The 19902-nt window shown below is 39.0% G+C and overlaps 1 protein-coding gene and 1 pseudogene across 2 annotated transcripts in view; one reads left to right on the forward strand and one right to left on the reverse strand.

Moving 5' to 3' along the window:
- Positions 1-19902, reverse strand: part of LOC144662526 (uncharacterized) — a 379417-nt pseudogene that overhangs the window by 131845 nt on the left and 227670 nt on the right. The gene's annotated exons all lie outside the window — the stretch shown is intronic.
- Positions 3557-19902, forward strand: part of LOC144662538 (uncharacterized) — a 50243-nt gene continuing 33897 nt past the window's right edge. Inside the window, exons 1-3 of the mRNA XM_078523366.1 lie at positions 3557-3889; positions 7855-8062; positions 10366-10673. Coding sequence (XP_078379492.1) covers positions 3719-3889; positions 7855-8062; positions 10366-10673 — 687 coding nt within the window. The 5' untranslated portion in view covers positions 3557-3718. The remainder of the gene's footprint in view (positions 3890-7854; positions 8063-10365; positions 10674-19902) is intronic.

The following is a 19902-nucleotide window of genomic DNA, read 5'->3' on the forward strand; positions in this document are numbered from 1 at the left end:
ATATACCTTTCTGGCGAGCTCCAGACATAAACAGCCGCCTCCAGACATAAACAGCCGCATCCTTTGATGCGCGCGCGGTAATCACTCGTGAAATTAAGCACATGCAATAGGGATGACCAATGTAAATGTTGTTTAAAGTTGTCATGCATTTAACTTCATACCATTTCGAGATAGCTAGTTTACAGGCATGCCACTTAACCAGAGGAAACAAATATTGTAAATGAAGATAACATAGTTAAAAATCCCAACTAGCAGGACGGCAGACCAGTTACAAAGCATGACCGAGAATTTGAACTCGGGACGACAAAGAAACAAATCCAGTTAGTGATAGGGTGGAGGGTTTGAACCCAGGACCTCCGGATTCTGCCTCCAATACTGCAGACTAGTACTATAAAAGGGCTAGGCGCTTCAAGTCAGTCCCCCCCCCCCCCCCGCTAGGCCCACGAGCTTCAAGGAGCATGGGGTGGGTTCAGTTTTGAGATCAACTTTTAACTCTTTTTGTTTCGTTTCCTCAGAAACGATACGGTATTATTTTGGCTTCGATGTGAACTATTTACACAGTGGGAGCTACTATCCAATCAGAAGAACGCTCGTGACCACAAAGTAAATACGTTTGACCGAAGGCAATTAATTTCGTAAAAACATGTTCTTCAAATATCGGAAAGATATTCCTCAGCATGATCAAAAAATATTGAGATTCGTTGCAAACAGAAATATCTGACGACTGCAATGGTTTTAAGTTTGATTAAAGCGATGTGTTGTAAGAAAACTAGAGAAAGCTCTCGTAGCGTTTAATTGTTAAGTAAACATTCTAGCGATTTTCTGAAACGGAAGTAAATTTCCACCAATCAGTGTTTGCAAGCGCAAACAAAAACGGGATGACTTGTCGTGTTTGCTCGCACGGGGGGCTGCTATCCAATCACAAGAACGGTCGTAACCACAAAGTAAATACGTATGACCGATGGCAATTAATTTCGTAAAAACATGTTCTTCAAATATCGGAAGTATATTCCTCAGCATGACCAAAAATATTGAGATTCGTTGCAAACAGAAATATCTAACGACTGCAATTGTTTTAAGTTTGATTAAAGCGATCTGTATTGCAAGAAAACTAGAGAAAGCTCTCGTAGCGTTTATTATATTATTCTGAAACGGAAGTAAATTTCCACCAACCAGTGTTTGCAAGCGCAAAGAAAAACGGGATGACTTGGCGTATCTCGTGTTTGCTCGCACGGGAGAGCTTAAGTGTGCTACAAAGAGAAGTGCATATTTGCAGGTGAGTTACAAAGTTAACAGAGGAATGTATGCATGTGGGAGATTGCCCTCTTCTATTTGTACAGGAAAATTCACGGCATCTTCGACGTCACAAACAGCGCGAATACACGCAAAATTGCGTGGGTTCTCGCGTGGATGAACCCGGAATTGCGTGATCAGTGTCACGTGCGTCGCAAAAACATTCGAGTCTGCACGGAAAGTTGAGAACGAAAAAAAAGACAGTCAAGTTCTGTTCAAAGTTTAAATTTTGTATGGACAGTATCGTATAGCAAGGTGTACAACTGCCGTGTCGAACTAAATTCGTCTCCTTAGTTGATGTAACGCTCAACATTAACTACCGTTGCAACTGCTGGAGCAGATTTCTGAGATTAAATTCATGATATAAACATTATTTGGATTATTCAAAGCCATCGTGGTCTGATCGAAACTCCACAGTATCGCCAAAAATGCAAATCGTTATTATCAGTGTTACCAATGCAAGGCTGTTACACTGACAACAGAAGCAACTTGGCTGTGTCTTGTTCTGTGGAGATAATTTTATATTTGCCGGGAGAGCGTGCAGCGCGGATCTAGCAAAATACAATCCTGGTATGACTATATATAAAACAATAACATAAAACTTTCTTTAAACTTGAATTTTGCTTAATTTAAAAATCTGTGTGTGGTAGCTGCCCTGGTTGTTTACAGTGTCTTTGTAAAGTGACAACAGGCATTTGATTTTGAAGAAAGGGCTTCGAAACAGTGTGCTTCTCTCTGTTCTTGTCGACCAGGCGGTTTTTGTTTGTCTTGAATTTGGCATTTATTTGATTTGAGCATGTGATCAACTCAGAAAAGTATATACCTCAAGCTTTTTGTCAAAAGGTAATAATTTCATCTACGATTAAGTGTTGTTTTGCATTTTATCAGAGATCAGTAGTCACAAAACACTTTATTTATAGAACTGATTTATTTTAGGATTGTTTGTTTCAAAAAATAAACCATTTAAATTAATTGCATTACTCTGATCTTGCATTTTACTCTTGTGGTTTGATGTTTCCCCACATTGATAGGAATATATTTAAATATTTTTCCATTCATGTAACATTCAAAGTTAGGCTATCAGGTGCCATTTTTAAGCAAAAAAGTGTTCTGTAGAAATCAAAAAATCATTTTAATTTTCACTGGATGAGTAAAAACGATAAAGGCAAGCTCCCTTCACTTAAATTAATTTGGAGAGAAAGATACGCGCTATTTCTATAAAGAGAAATATTTATGTGTTACTTGAGCTCTGCCAAACTGTAGCAGGACGTAGTTTATGTCTCCTTTACATAAAATGGACAGTAGGTGTTAAATGGGAATTTAAGTTACTACTGAATATGAAGTTCTTTTTATTCTTCACTCGTGCATAAATTCAACATACACTAGGATCTTCTCCAAATTAAACCCATCTCTCCTTAAACATTACGCTATTCTCACCCTTCCGCAATCTGGAAACGAAACACTATTTCTTTTTGAAATAGCTGCTTGTTTAAAATGTTCCGAAAGGTTTTTTCCTCCGATTGCTATTTGTTGAAACAATCATATGCGCCTTTTATACAATAAAAATGCTAATAAATAGCCAAAATGAACGACCGAGTGCTAAAGAGGAGACTGGGTACTAGTAGTTTCAATTGCGTGTTTCATAAAATCTACATGAATAAGTTTCAGAAGTTAGACATTTGCTTCGATGAAATATTCATGCAAAATAAAATAAATATCTTTGATGGATTTTTGTGTACTTTTTTGTATATATTTTTTTTATATTTCGCCTATTTTGAAAATAGCCCGAAATCTGTCTTACAGATTGTACTTTAATTTACATAAATGTTTCATCAAAGCTAATTTCTAATTTTTGAAATTTTGAGGTGGGGTCATACGCTTAGATTTTGAGAAAAACACCATTGAAACTACTAGTGCCCAGTCCACTCTGAAGCACTCGGTCATCCATTTTGTCTGTATATTTATAGCGTTTATTAGCATTCTTATTGCTCAAAGAGGCATATAATGGTTGTGCGATATAAGATAATCATTTTACAAAAGAGTAAAACGTTGCGCTCACTTATCCCCTCAAAGCTGTAGGACCTGTAGTAAGTCACCTCAAGCTTTCAGATGGCTATATTTCTTTTTTTTTTTTGGTCAAGCATTGCGTGATCTGTCACGTTATTATCATGGCGACGGCTCAACCAATAGCTCGCGACGGTGTTGCAAATACCGTATTTGTGAGAGATTGTATGACCTGTTTCCAATTTCCTAACGCGGAAAAACGAGACATCGCAGGCTATGGAAGCAATGGTCAACTTTGAGGCATGAACTGCAGTATTAAATGAAGGAGCGAAATTCCAACTATGACGTCATTTCATTGCTCTGGGTAATGCTGTGGTACATTTAGTTTAGATTTTACGCGTTCAGGTTGTCTTGGTCAAACATGGCTGAGGCAAAAGACATCGACGCCATCGACAATATTATGGACATGATCCGCATTATGACGTCCCTTGGTATTTCATGCGAAGGATATCGGACATTGGACGAAATGAAGCAAGGGGTGAAAGAATGGCTTAATACGTCAGATAAGAAATCCAGTTGGACGGCAAAGGAGGTGAGAATATTCAGGCTGAAGCTAGTGGAGTCAATTTCGCAAAATCGATGGCTCCATGCATGACTTAGTTTGTCAACTCTAAAATATCCAATGCAGTTCCTTTGCTGGTTATAAAATACCGTCTAGTTAGTAATATAACCGACGTTTTGGTGTATTTAAATACATTATTTCGAGACTAGGGCAGACGAATTTTCAGTTTTGAACAACAGCGAGAAATGATATTCTGAAGATGGGTTAGTTAATCGATTCCTGCCGAACGGCCGAGAATGTTCCCTGAAAAGAACAGTATACGTGCCAGCGCGAGAACCCTCGGTTATCTATTTAAAGTATTTCTGGCTGTTTCACAATGAGTTCATTCTGTTGTTTTCTTGTGCAACTGAAGATCAGTGAACATAAAGGATATGCAAGGAAGACGTTGGAACCGGAATATATTAAATCGAAACCGAAAAATGAAATTATGCATCAATTTTATTTTTTCGCATAAACAGAGGTCGATTCTCAAGGCGAAAATGGAATGGACAACCGTCATTGTTGAATGAAATTAAGAATCTGCTTCAATTCTTCCTTTCGTCGAGCAAAATTACGGTTTACCCAAAACGTTGCCAACTAAACAAGGTCTTGTGTTCCTTGTTTTCTCAGAAAAGCGACCATAATTTCTAGGAATAAATCAAAGGGCACTTAGAGCCAGCTCATTCTTCTGCCTTTTTCGGGGGGGGGGGGGGGGTAGGGTTTGGGAGTGGTGGTGGGTAATGAAAATGTACTGGTACAGTAAGTCAAGTACAGTCCCTTGTAAAGTCAAAATCCGATACGCATGTGAAAAGAAATGAAATCACAATTTCACATCTTCTTAAAATGGTGCAACGTGAATCAAGTTGCCCAGCTGTTTAGACCTAAGGGACCCTAAACGTATTTTCACGTATTTTAACACGCGCTGACACAAGCGATCAAGTCCATTGAGGCAGCCGGAAGTAATTTTACATGGCCCCATTCCCCGCTACGTAAATGTCCACAAGCAGTTATTTAAAAAAGAAATAGTATTTCGTTTCCGGATCGCGGAACGATAAGCAAAATAAAAATATAAATGATAAGAAGAGAAGATCCTAGGTCGAGAATCAGTATTACGCGGGGAGGAATTGCGAAACAGTGGAGTTTTTGCATGCATGCACATTCCTTTACCCTTCTGTGCCAGCAAACACACGAGACATCCGAAGACATCCAGTCTTGTTTGCTCTTCTTAGCGCTATTATTGATGGAAAATGTACAAAGTCAACAACAACATAGACAGAAAAGCTAGAATATTTACATAACAATTAAACACGGAAAGGGCTTTCACAATATTTTTCACCAATAAATCGCTTTAATCGATCTTAGAAGGATCGCAGTCGTTTGGTATTTCTATTGTGTAATTAAACTGCAAAGCTTTTCGTCTTCTTGACAAATATAATTTCGTTATTTGAAGAACATGTTTTTACTGCTAAAACGTGTGGACATTGTGGTTACGAGCTTTCTTCTGGCTGGATAGTGTGTAAATAGTTCACATCTTCCACGAAGCTCAGATACACATGTGAAAACCTGTCAGCACGCATCTACCGGGCAGTGACAATCATTGTTCATGGATTGAGCAGCGAATGAAATTTGAGAGAAAGATGCGCACGAACACGTCGTGTTAAACGGATGACGTGAGTCACGGGAAATGAGATGACGTGACAGGAGACAAAAACGTGCTGCTCGGATATCGTGTTTTTATCAGTGAGCTTTATAAACGTTAATTAGAACACGTTATATGGCAAGCGTCACTCCATATTGAGATTTCTTCATGGAACTTATTTTTGACTTTTACTAACGGGAGAGGGGTAGTGTATTAAATTTACTTCCGGTTGCCTGGCGGGACTTCATTGCGTGTAACAGCGCACGTTAAAATGAACCTTGATTACGTGTCAGCACATGATAAAATGAACCCCCAGGTTGTCAACATTTCGACTTTTTGATACACGTTTCCCTTTTTAAAAGTTCCGAAATTGTGTTTTGATGTGAATTTATTTATTAAACTATAAAAGGATTTCGTTTCTTTTCACATTAGGGGGGAGGGGTAGCATGTAAAATTACTTCCGTTCTACAACTTCCGTCCACACATTTTTTGTCCACACATTTTTTGCCCACGCGCTGGACGACAACCGCTTCCGTCCACATCTGATCCACTATAATACTCATTCTTTTAGAAAGAGCTAAAAAATAGATATTTGATACTAATTTTGCCACGTGCGCAGATCGTGCATTTCTAAAAAGAGAGTTGACGTAATTTTATTTTTGGTTCATTGTGCACGAACAGAAATGCGTGCAGGGTCGCGTGCGGGTGAACATCAGCTGCGTCACGTCACCAGCTAAAACCAACTCTGCTTCAAACGTACCAAAAAATTCCATTGAATATTTTATTTTTTAGATCGCTCTTTATACTTTCTCTTGGACGTAGACAGATTGGGGTCAGGGTCGAAGACATGTTGAGGGGTCTTAGAAAAGAAAAAAATGAAAATTTACATTTGATAAATTTTTGTAATAACGACGCGTGCGGGTCGTGCATTACTACAATTAATAAGAGAGTTGACGTAGCTTTATCTTTGGTTCATTGTAGACAGTTCCGAAATTGTGATTTCATCTAAATTTATTTATTACCCTATACAAGGATTTCATTTCTTTTCACATTTGCATCTGAGCTTTATTGAAGTTATTTTTGACGTTACTAAGGGGGGAAGGGTAGCATGTAAAATTACTTCCGTTCTACAACTTCCGTCCACACAATTTTGGTACACGCACACGCGTGCAAAACAACTTCCGTCAACATCTGTATGACTCTAATACCTCATTCTTGAGAATGAGCTAATAATGAACTGTCTCGAATGACCCCACAGTGTCACATTTAAACTCTAATCAACTGTGGAATTATTATGGTAATATTTAATAATAGATACAGACATGTGTGAAATCTACCGAAACGACAACCATTCGATTAGAAAAGGATAGCGAATTGTCTTAGATTTCAAGCAAAGTATGTTTCGAGACACAGGGAGGTTTGAGACTCAGGGGCACAGTTTGTCTGCAGAAATTGAATATTGAGTTGTTTACATTACGTACTTTTTCATTCGTCAACATGACATCGAATGACACTGTGAAACAGTGAATTTGAAAAAAAAAAAAAAGAAATAGAAAAAAACGTCTTTTATCGCCAGTATTGTTCGTAATGTTCGCTCGTTGTGATAACAGTGTCGGTGATTGTTCCGGGCATTAGTGTAGAGAATCCTCAGTCATCAAAGATTGGAAAAGAAGGGACAATGATGTACAAAACCTTACAAGGAATGACCCCAGAATACCCATAGACACGACGTCTAGGGACCAGTTCCTTGTTGGGCGACGATTTGATGACCTGTCGATTAAGCAACGATGTAAACAAGCTAACGCTTCCACAACCCTGCACTGATTATTTGAAAAACGTTTTATTGTTCAACCGAGCCGATTTGTGGAACAGCTTGCCATTGCCTTAAAGCATTTCGCTTTAAGCGAGTTTTAAGAAAAATACTCCCCTTCAAGAACTTTAACGCCTTTTATTCCACTTCTATCCTCTGTTATTTTGTCCTTTCACATTTACAACGGTCCGTGAGCAGCTGTTTATTTCAATTTCGGAGGGCAACATTTTCATGCACGTTCGTTCGTCTTGCTGCAAAATGGTTTCGGGCGGTAAGCGTGGTCCGTCCGCGTGGTCCACTGAAACGCGTGCAATTAACCAGTTAAATTCAAGGATTAATAAATTCTTATAAATTATATATTATTAATAGATTCTTATAAATTATCTTCAAAATGTGAAGGCAAGAAGAGATAATGAAAATTATTGTTGTTGTTGTTGGTAGCGTGATGATAAAAATGGAAACAGAAAATAAAGATCGTTAACTCTTACTACATTTTCTTATGATTAGGCTTTTTCTGTGTTGACTGAGGCCAAAGAGGAAGATGAGAGAAAAAGAGCAACACTGTACCAGTTCTACGAGGACACGGAGAATTGTTTGAACAGCATGGATAGCAAGGTTCGAATTCTTTTGGAGCAGAATATAAGAAACCTCAAAGACAAAATAGCTATGAACAAAAAGAACCTAAAACAGAAAGATTACATTGTACTCGTTGCAGGTGAGTTAGAATAAAACAATCACTAATGACAATAAATAAAGTAATTATATATCATTAAATTCACTAATTACCAATGGCACTGAAAATACTAAAAACGTAAAAAAACGACAATGAAAGAAAAATAAATTAAAATAGTTAAAATTCCAAAAGTAAAAAAAAAAGTGTTATTACGAAGATAAGTTGAAATGTAACGGAAGGTAAGAAAAATTAAAAGCAAGTTTAAAAAAGTTCTTTTTCAAATGTCTTTTAAAAATGTCAATAACAACTCCAGATATAAGGTCAAGCAGAATAGTGTTTCATAGTCTCTGACCGCCACAGCAAACGCTCTCTCTCCATATGTCTTTAGTCTAGCTTTTGGCGTCGTCAGAAGGTATTAAATAGATTTAGCCAAGCCTAAAAGCGGAGCTCCCCGGTTATTTACTTTCCCCTTTTTGAAAATCCGAATTTACTGACCATTAACGGAAACAATATAGCACTTGAGCCTGCGTTCCAATGCAACTCGATAAGTTCTATATCTGAGCCCGCGATATGGACATGTGATACTGGTCAGAGGATACCTTGTTTTGACAGTTGTCAATTGACCATAACATGGATATCCAATATCAAAGATGTAAGCTCTCGTCAACCTTACCAACCTATTTCTGGAGTATGGCCGCCATGTTGGGCAACGTCGATAGGGCGCACGCGCCCGCGAACAATGCCGCTAGCCATGATGATCATGAAAAACCAAAGCATGGTCCGAAGGGCCACAGGGAGCTCCGCTATAAGAAAAAAGATCTTCTAAACATAGGCTTCCCCCACTACTGTAGGTAATTAAAGAGTTGCTTTCATTGTTAACAAGAACTTCAAGAAGTTTATAACCGGGCGGTTAATGTTGGACCACTTCTTTCAGCTTTTTGGCTAGAAAGGCACGGCGCCGCTTTGTAAAAAAAAAAACTTTAGAAAAGCAGTCACTTGAGAAACACACAAGCCGTGTTTGCGTCAGTCACGGAGTGTGCGTGACATGAATTTTCTTTATCACGTCATCTCTTGTTTTAAACCACATGCCTGGCCGGATAAATTTCTGCTTACGCATGCAGTATTTATTTTGTTCCGGATGTTGAATAAAATAAACCCAAACCAGTTGAATGACATTAAAAAGAAGTCCATTTCACGCCAAAATAAAGACTAGACTAAGGCCATCCCGTTGTATTTCTTCGTTTAGCGTCGTCTGACGACTTTAGTCCGCGGTTTGCAAGAGTCACGGGGTTTGCGTGAACTGTAGCAGTGAGCGAAAATTCCCTTACTCACGTCATCCCTTTCTTTAATAAACTTGCATCAACAAATTACTGCCTGGGCTTGCAAATTTTTATATTGTTCCGAATCTCAAACAAACTACACTCAAACCACTTGAATGGCATAAATTGATTTCGGTTAAAATTAAAGAAGCTTTAAAATCAAGTTCTTGAAGTTTAACTGCAATTTCCCCCCCCCCCCCCCCCCAAAAAAAAAAGAAAAAAAAAAAACAGCTTTCAGAAGCATTTGGGAAGTTGCGTGATTCGAAGCACGTAATTCTAACTGCGAGATTCGCTAGGTAATTCCCCTTTTTGTGATGACGTGTGTCCTGTGCCTTGACAAATTTTTGCTGGGTTTGCAATTTTCGTTTCGATTCCAAAAATAAACTCAAAAACACTTGCAAAACACACGAAAAATAATTCCTATTTTCATTTAAAAATAGTTTGGACATGTCAAATCGCAACGTGAATGTTCAAGCCCTGAGCCAAACGCTTGAATATCAATTTAATGAACGATCGCCAGAAACATCAAAATTTGCGTGACCGTGACCTCCTTCTGGAACGATTTACCGACAAAAAAACAAAAACAAAACCCCAGGCAGATTATGAACCGGGCCCAGGCCCCGCCCGGTTAATAAGAATGATGTTGTGATATCCACCAAAAAAACCTTTCCCGGGTCCAGGTTTAAATTGAGGCTTGGTTTTGAAGGTTAACCGGATAGTTTCAGACATGCAAAATACAGCGCGGAATCACCGATTCTTCTAACCTTCGATTTCTCTAACCACTGGATTTCTCGGACAAAAAAAATCGTTTCCGCTCTATTTGCTTCACTAAGTCGAAGACTGCGATTTTACCCCTTGTTCTCTTAAACTCTCCGATATTCGAACCAATTCTCTCTTGGAGGTTCGAGTAATTAGTATTAAACTCAAGACCAGTATACAGTTATAAATTGCTACAAGGGCGCAATGTCACATAAAAATAATTTGAATTTGAGTGAGATTGCCTACTAAATAAGATTATCTTACCAGGTGAGACAAGTTCTGGAAAGAGTACCTTGCTGAATCTGATTCTTGGAGAGAAACTTCTTCCTTACTCTCATGTCTGTGCGACGTCCACCATCTGTGAGCTGAAATACGGAGCGACACCCAAATTAGTGGCGCACTTTAAAGACACAGATCCCGAAACAGGACTCACCGAGAAGACTGTCTGGCTTGGTCAGTCAACGAAAACGTCTCCACAAAGCTACCTTGATGAGATTTCTTCTTATGTCCACGTAAAGACTAAGGGTTCTGATTACAAGAAGATTGAACTGTTTTGGCCACACAGCCTGCTGCAGGTAAGTGATGAGTCAAAGTTAAATTATCTTCAATGAGCAATATTGGTCCTCTTTGGTAGAATTACAAGATGCATTGTTTTCTTATGCCATTCCATTAAATTAGCTGATTAAGTACCCAGGTAAAAAGGCAGGCGGGATCTAGGTGGGATCCCGCCCATCCCACCCGGGATCCCAGGTGGGAATGGCAGGATCCCGCCTTGAGTGGTGGGATCCCGCCATTCCCGCCCGGAAGCCAAAGGCAATCCCACCTGGGATCCCACCTAAAATGCGGGATTCCATATCCCGCCTGGGATCCCAGGTGGGATGGTGAGATCCCACCTGGGATCAGAGGTGGGATCCATACATTAGTTACACCTGATATAGGACTTCATAAAGTACATGTTTAGATGGCAACTGAACACTTATCAGTGATCTGGTAATAAAACTCCCCTCAATTAATAGAATGTTAATGCCTCTTATAAATATTGTCATATTTCAAGCCTGTTGGTGACTATAGTGTTAAAATTCCAGGAAGTGAACAAATGCAGACAAAGTTTAACTGAACAGTTGAGGATGTCAACGAAGGTTAAAAAAATGTTATTGTTGATAAACATACATGCACTGCTGAAATCTGGTCAAAGCTGAACAAGACAAAACAGGACAAGTGTGATTTCCAAAATAATTTTACTTTACAAACTAACCTAATAAGTTAAAATAATTTCCAAAACACTGAAATATAAACCACTGACAAACCAAATCCGCATGTATAAGATAATTAAACTGTGTGAAATTAAATGCAATCGATGTCTAAGTTTTAACAGCATACATAAGCTTCCACTAACAAGTGTCAAAAATGTTATCGCTGTTTACAAATATATATTATCAAATTTAATTATGAACATCACTTTACCTGTTATATATCTCAGAAACTAAGAAGGAAAATACATTCTTGACCATTCATGCATAAGCTCAACATAATTGCACTGTAGAAACGTCTTCATTGTTTTCCTATGAAAATCCAACCTTTTCCACATTTTTTTGCTGAAATTAGTTTGGTAGAGGTTACCATGGACAACTGAAAACAATTTTGGATCTCTTCATAGTCTAACAGAAGCCTATAAAGTGAATAGAATAAAATGCTGTGTTTCTCTCTGGAACATTGAGTCACAACCAAATCGATCGGCCATTCTGTGTCCCATAATGCTTTATTCCGCTTGATAAGTGATATTTTTGGTCAGCGGTTTACAACTCAAAAAAACCGTTGTTTTTGGCCAGGAGCAAATTCTGGACAATGTGGTTGAAAAATGTCTGGTTCTCCTTGCTTTTCATTCGTTTTGTCCCGAAGAATTATCTTTGAACGAAGTCCACAAGATAAAATAAGGATTCTGATTACTTCTGAGAAAGAGAAACAAGTAGGTAAGTCATATTTTCCGTTTGATTTTTTAAATAGGTTGAGTTAAGAACTGAGCCATCGTTTCAGTTATGAAACTTGACTTGGCTAGCTTGTTGTGAAACTTGGCTTATACTTATAACAAAACTTGCATTCATGTAACTTTCAGTTCGATTATTGTCGCAAAAATAAATGCAGTTGATATTTAAAAGCTAAGGTCTCCTCTTTTGAGTTATTTCTAGAGTTGAGTTATGAGTCATGTTCATGAGTCAACGAGCCAAGATGATTCTACACAAAGTAGGTTTTTATCCATTGATCGAACTATGGTTTACCTTTATACAAAATAGCGTAGAAGCACTCCACTTTCCTTACAGTTATAGTTTTAATCTAGTTTGCTTGCAGTTATTTCCACTCGAGTTTGCTTAATTGCAGGTTGTTACACTCTGGTTTGCTTGCGGTTAGCTTTTACACTGTTTGTTAGTGAAGGGAATTTTTGAAATTAGGCTCATTAACTCATGACTCATTGACTTGTTTGACTCATAAAAAACCTTTACTCTCTAAAAAACTGCTTATCTGGTTTTAACAATTCACATTATTATCTTGTTTTGTCAATAGCTTGATCTTGTTGATAATTTTAAATTTCTAACGCCGGTTTGTAATGCACATGTACACTGTAACTGATTTAATTTTATAATGATAGGAGTGTGTCTTCATGTCAGGAGAACTGAGTTTATCACAAAGTGATTGCATCTTTTCTGTTTTGTGTTTAGTTGTACCTTTTGAACTTTTGAAGAAGACAGAACAGCTTGAGTGCACATGCAATAACATACAGAACAACAAGTGCCACAACAACAGTATTAAGTGTCACCAATATGGATAAATAAAGCATTTATACTTATTGTAACCGAGAACTGAGTTTTATGTATATAATACATTGGGTGGCATGCTGGATACTGATAAGTGTTCAATTCAGCAGACTCAGGTGAAGTGGGTTCCCAGGTGTAATCCCATCTGGGATAAGTTGGGATCTCGTCTGGGAAATTTTGTAATCCCAGGTGGGATCCCAGTTGGGATCCCACCTGGGACCTGAGATTCCACTGGGTGGGATCTAACCTTAACCCTATTCAGACCGGGGGGGGGGCTTTTGAGGCCCGCGCTGACTTTGAACTTTAATAACTTTTTTAAGATGTAACCAAACGCTGCCAAACTTTCTGAGTTTTCCTAAAATTTATCTGGCAACAATTTGGTAGGGTTGGATGATGTTTCAGGAACTTGACATCACCATGGCAACGGCATTTTGACAGGCATGTTTTCCCAAATTTGTAATTTTGCGTGTTTCTGTTAATAAAAATCAACTTAAATGGAATTATTTTTACATTTTTACGCGTTTAAAGCACATTTTTATTCATTTTGAGTACTTTGCAGTGATTTTGGGTGATTTTCTGGCATTTTGGAAAAATTTTGAAGTCCAAGATGGCGGATCCAAGATGGCGGCTGTTTTGACATCATGATGTAATTGTCACGTGATGTGACGTCACCATCCCACGTGACGTATACCAAAAGAAAGAGTTTCGGACGTACAATATATCCTATAAGTTTCATGGTGATTGCTTAAATATTCTGGAAGTTACATAGGGGGGGCTTCCGAAGCCCCCCCCCCGGTCTGAGAAGGTCCAAAAAAGCCCGGTCTGAATAGGGTTAAAATGGCGGGATCCCGGGTGGGATGAAGTCGGGATCCCAGGTGGGATTGGCGGGATCCCGCTTCACATTTTTACCTGGGTAACTGCAGGGGGCGCAGCGTGCATTTTTCGCAGAGTACGCACCGCTGGATAGAAAACGTTCAGCGAACGCCGAGGGCGCGAGTCGCTGGGGGCGCGGGGGGGGGGGGGGGGAGCAGCCACCCCATGGCATTTTCCACGTTTTCTAGAGGGAACAGTTTTAAAAAGTCAAAACATGACAGAACGCCGAGTATTTAGTAACTTACGTACTTTATATGTTAACCTTTTATTGGCAGGAGGTTTAATGAGAGGCTTATCTACACGGAATTAAATTTACATGCAAGGGGCGAGACGTCCCCACTTTAAACGGGAAAATTCGGACACTTCTTTGCCAATGTCTACGTTTTTATATTTGTAAATATGTAGAATTGCCAAAGGAAAGCCTCTCTTTTGTCATGGCACTACGAAGAGGGGTTTCAAACTCAATAAACCTCATTATGTCTTTCAAATTCGTGAACTCGAAGGCCAAAATCTCAATGACTGCGTTGTACATCGCCGTCAAAATTTCCTGCGGACCTCTCAGGAAAAGCACTTAAAGAAACTGCTGTGTTTGGTCCATTTCGGTTCATTTTTTGTTTTGTTTTTGTTTTGTTTTCTTTTTCATTTTGTCATCATCTTTTTGGCAGCGTCAAAGTTAAGTTGGGTGTTGAACTTCAGCACAGGAACTGAATAGCGTTTACACTATTCGAAACTACAATCAATATTTATATCGTAAAATCGCAGCAACGTAATGAGAAGCCTGCCATACCCACCGTTTAATTTAATTTTCAAGGACGCTTTTCGCCGTTGAAGATTGATTGATTGATTGAAAAAAAAAAAGGGTTTCAGGAGGTACACACGTATGGTATGTGCGTATATGGTCCTTAGCCCCTGAACCGCACTGACCACTATGTAGTCTATCGGAACAGGTGGGTTTGGACGAACACCCTCTCCACTCCCGTCCGGGCCGTGAAATGGCACCATATTATTCGAGCCTAATGGCGTCCGCTTGCAATGAATCTTTACTGACTTTATTTGTATTTTTAAGAAAAATAGCATGATGTCCTAAATCTGTCACCTGTATACTCTTTTGCGGCTTTCAGAATAGAACCAAAAGCAGAGCGTAACTCAAATTATATCTAATATTGATTCCACCGATTTGAATGTCCCGGCTCGCACAACAAATTAACTGGAGGACAAGTTCTAAAAAGTTATGAAGGGTAGCCTAAAGCAAGCCATTGATCTCAAATTCTTGTATGCAAAATTATCATTTTTAAAGCCATCAGCATTAGCATTAGCCCGGGCCTGCAAATTTTTAAACATCGTATTTTTTTACTCGTATTTTTAAAATGTGCAATAAAACAATTCAGGCCGAAGCACTTTCAAGATGAAATTGAAAGCAGCTATTAGCATTATAAATCTCGCAAGTGCCCTTTCGCGATGAGACAAAGACTAAAAATTGCTGGTTGTTTCGCACCACGCGTTAGGGTACAACTTGAGTTGAAGATTTACAAGGAGAATAAGGTCCACGGGATCTACCGGTTGTTTTGAACTAGTTTATTGGTACAAATTCCAACTTGCACACGCTAGCTAGTCAACTGAAAGAAAAGGTATACTTGTGGGTCGACTATAACATCTTTAAAATCGAATAAAATACAAATTGAAACGACAAAAAAAAAGCTTTCTCTAGCAAATGGTTGATATACTTACAATTCTGTAAGGCGTAATCCCGTTTTAAACACGCTATTTTCCTACTTTTGTGTCCAAGGTAAAAACACGCTGTTTGCGATAGGGAATTATTTTTCTCTATGGTCTTTTATTCTCCAACTCGCTCTAATCCACGAGCGAGAGTTAAATTGATTGGCTGCTAAGCCCAAAAATGGCGGGAATATCGTGTGATCGCGTGATCGGTTCTTTCGCTAATAAAAACAAACAAAATGCCTAGCTAAAAATAAACACTGTCAACGAAGTGCAAAACACTCGGCCCCAGTGCGGAAATTAGGGCCCCAATTGAGCAACGATCAAACAAGAACGAAGTTTAACTCAACTTAATCTTAAAATAACATTTCAGTGTTCAATGTTCTCGAGCTCAATCTCTATCATCTCGGAAACTTCTGCTTTCTTTTGCCCTCCGGCTAAGTTCATCGTCAGATGCGTCTTGGAACCGGACAATCCCAATTGTCTGGCAGCTCTTTTAGACAGAAGACTCGTGTTTGAGCCGGTGTCCAGCATGGCAAGTAAGTCGTTGAGGTTTCCATCACTGCCTCTAACCTTGATTTTTTGGACTGAGCAAATCCCGAAAAGGTTTTTGATGTTTCTAGTCTCCTCATTATCCATTCCTTGAATGCTGCGGTTCTCGACTACAGGTAGAGTGCCTTGGCTTGTGAAGACCGAAGCAACGGGACTCAAGTTGGACGGCAAGGGTTCGCTTGTCTTCTCGTTGTGCAGGGAGCGATGATGGTTACCGAATGGTAATGAGGTGTAGTGATCATTCTCGTTCTCGAAGTGACGTATTTCCGTCACTCCATTCTGATATTAAACCGCAATTAATTCATGCATTTAACAGTAAACGTGGTGACAGAAAGGTTCTTTAAAACGCCATTCAGCACATGTCAATCAAAAACAAATAATTATCCAACCTCGTTCCCAGGGTCTCTCTCTTTCAGGGAACAAAACAAATCGAAAGAGCCGAGGATCAGTTACACTTAACCTCTGGTGATAAAAGAGAATAGAATTCACTCTACGATGCCTCAGAGCATACGCTGTCAATGACCCATTCACGTAAAAAAACATGCAAAGACAAATAAAGTGAGATTGTGACATTACTGATAGCAGCTATAAGTTACGTGCAGTTACGCTTGCCACGTGACGCGTTTTAGTAAACTCAACATTCATGGACACATTCATGCACGTTTTTGTTTCGCGTCACATCATCGTGTCACGTCATCCGTTTTTAATCGTTTGAGTCGAACAGAAACGCGCATCTCTCTCTCAAATTTTATTCGCTGCTCAAAATAACGCTAAAACTGCTGACAGAAAAGTAAACATATTCAAAAGAAATTTACCTAATGCTAAAAAGGATCAAAGGTTGCACTTAAATATTCTTGTGATGAAATAGAATTCGCGCTACGAAGCCTGAGAGCACGAACCATCAATGACGCAATTCCCTTGGAAAGTGAAATTGTGTTACTTTATCGAAGGCTTATTTGAAGAAAAAATCCTATCAATGACCCATTCACGCGAGCAAACATTCAAGGGCCTATTTAAAGTTAGCCTGCGTTGCAGACGAACAAACCCCGGGGTTTTGTTCGCCTGCGTAAAGTGAGATTGTGTAACATCATTGAACGCTTATTTGAAAAATCAAAGGTCTCTTCGAGATATCGACTTTTTTTGCATGAAGTTAGTATGAGTAGAAGGTTTATCCTGGGCATTGTTGTTCGAACATATTATGGAAGAATTCAAACGTCTTTCAGTTCAAGCATTTTTTTTTATTTTCGCGGAGGAAATGCTGTATTTGCCAGTCGCGACGGCTGTGTGCTTTGCTATTCACATACTTTGGCTTGGTTAAAAAAGGTAAACTTTGACGTTTGCCTTAAACATGTTTAATCGAAATAGTTGTTTCCTTTCGAGTTAGAAAGATTTCTACTCGGCTTAATGCAGAAAAATAACGCCTGATCGCAGGTTAGGTTACGCACGACAGAGTTACCTTTTGTCTCGTCACGCAATCTTAACCCCACATTGAGAAGTAAACTTTCGTTTGGATATTACCAAAAGCCGCTTATCCTCGTTATTCTCCCGGGGGGGGAGGGGGGGGGGACTCGCATATGAAAGTGACAGGGATGCTCGTCGTCTCGCTTATGGGTGTAAATTTCGGATTTTTGGTCTCGCTTAGGGTGTTCCGGGAAAAACGCCCAAAACGCCAATATTTTTAGCCATAATGGTCTCGTTAAGGGTTACACACGAAGAAATATACAAATATAAACTCCATTCTTAGTTTTTTGGTATCTTTTAGGGGTCAAGAAAAGCTAGAGCCACACCCAGATTGGTCTCTTTTAGGGGTTCTTTTCAAAATTTCCGACGAGCATCCCCGTCCGTTTCATGTGGGAGTCCCCCCCGGGGTTATTCTTTACCTTACGGCTACACATCCCATTTCTAACGACTACATTTCCAGCAAAACAGTTGCTGTTTATTTTTCTAATGGCGATGCATTAACTTCTGAACGGAAGAAACGTTTAATGTTTACTGCTTCCACCGGAAGTAATTTCACAACAGGCTACAAAACCGATACTTAAAAGAAGACCACCAGCTGCAAGTCTACAATGTAAAAGACCAGTTTTCTGTTTTAAAGAAATGCCGCACGAAGTTGGACTGTTTAATTTACGAAATGCTCTTTATTAGAAACATAAAGCCGAAACTTAACACGCAATCAGATTCTGTGCGTGCTAAACTGTTTATTTAAAATCTTAAGGAGGCTCGTGTAGTTTCTTTAGCCGATGGGTGGTTGTTTTGAAAATAAGAATTATCTAGGAAGCCAATGCTCGATTTTTGCCAAAATACACCATAATGATCAAATATGACCAAATTTTAATTTTTTCCCGTCACTTAGCCACAAGGGTTACCATAGCAACGATTGACGTTTTCTTTTGTTCTCAAACAAGCTTGATTTTCTCGAAATCTAGATTGACTCTTGGTGTTTATTTTTTGATATGTTAAAGTTTAGTAGATTGACTAACTGTTGACGAAATTTTAGAAAAATCTGTAAGAGCGTTTTCAAGTAAATGAAGAATGAAATTTTCAGAAAAACCCTGTTTTATCCCTCGGACGTACAAGCAAACTCATACCCCCACCATCGTACAAGGGGGGGGGGGGGTGGATGGAACCCCTCCCCGGAGTTTTCGTTATATTAAGGCGTAGCGAAATTATTTTGCTCTAAGAAGAAAGCCCGTAGCTTACTCTACAAGATGGCATAATTTTAATTGGCTGTGACGTCACATGACGTCACGTGACGTCATTAGAGCCGCCATCTTGGATCCGCCATCTTGGATTTCAACATTTTCTTAGAAAGTCACAAAATAACAGAAATTGATGCAAAATCAAGTCAGAATGCTTATGGATTCGTAAAATAAACAAATCGTGCAATTCTGTTTAAAAAAACTGGAAAAAATAAAGAAAAATGTTAAAAATGACGATTTTTGGCAAGACCTGCCTGTATTTATGACGTTGCCATGGCAACGTCAAATATCATGGACACATGGTTGACATATCAAAATTTCGGCAAAGGATGAATGAACAGCTACTGAAAGTTTCAGTACTGTAGAGTAAATCGTTTTCTCAAAATTTGGAAAAAACCTTATGGGGGGGTGGCATCCAACCCCCCCCCCCCCCCTTGTACGTCCGAGGGTTAATATAAAATAGGCGCTTTTAAGAGCAAAGATCCACTAATACCGCGCGAAAACAAAAATAAGTGGCACAAAAGTTGCACATCAGAATTCTTGATATGCCGCCCAAAGAAAGCCTATGGTAGGCCTAGAAACGTGGTGGGATTTTTTTCTTCAAATATTTCTTCAACCGGTCAAAAACTTACAAAACCGTTATGAACCCCAGTGTCTTCTAAAACACACAAAATAAACATGACTAACACCGTGTCGTAAACTTCGCACTGGCTCATTCGCATTAAATGAAACCCCGTTTTTGAGCCTAGAAATGGACTATTGAAGTGTTTATAAGTCATTTGAGTTTAATCTTTCTTCTACATAAGTTAATTGCGAAGGTCACTGCGAGCCGCTGAAAATCACTAAAATTCGGTTGCTCGTAATTCTTAATTTGGCGCTCTTTTTCGAGAAAGAATTTCTCTACCCGGTAAATAAATAATTGAATTTCAGATATTTTGAAAGGGGAAATGCCATTCTAAAACCTAGTGTAAAAATTTATTTCGGGCTCTCTATACGCGCTGAGTGCGAACGCTCTCAAAATACTTATAATTACAAAATTATCTGTCACTGAAACGTAAACAATACTCACATTCTCCCGGCCTGAGAGTCCAAAACGTCTTCTTCTGAGTCTTTCCTCCGTTTTCTACTAGTATTTAGATGTAATCTACAGC

Source organism: Oculina patagonica, chromosome 8, assembly GCF_052425735.1.
Source record: "Oculina patagonica isolate OP01 chromosome 8, crgOcupat, whole genome shotgun sequence".
Classification (NCBI taxonomy): domain Eukaryota; kingdom Metazoa; phylum Cnidaria; class Anthozoa; order Scleractinia; family Oculinidae; genus Oculina; species Oculina patagonica.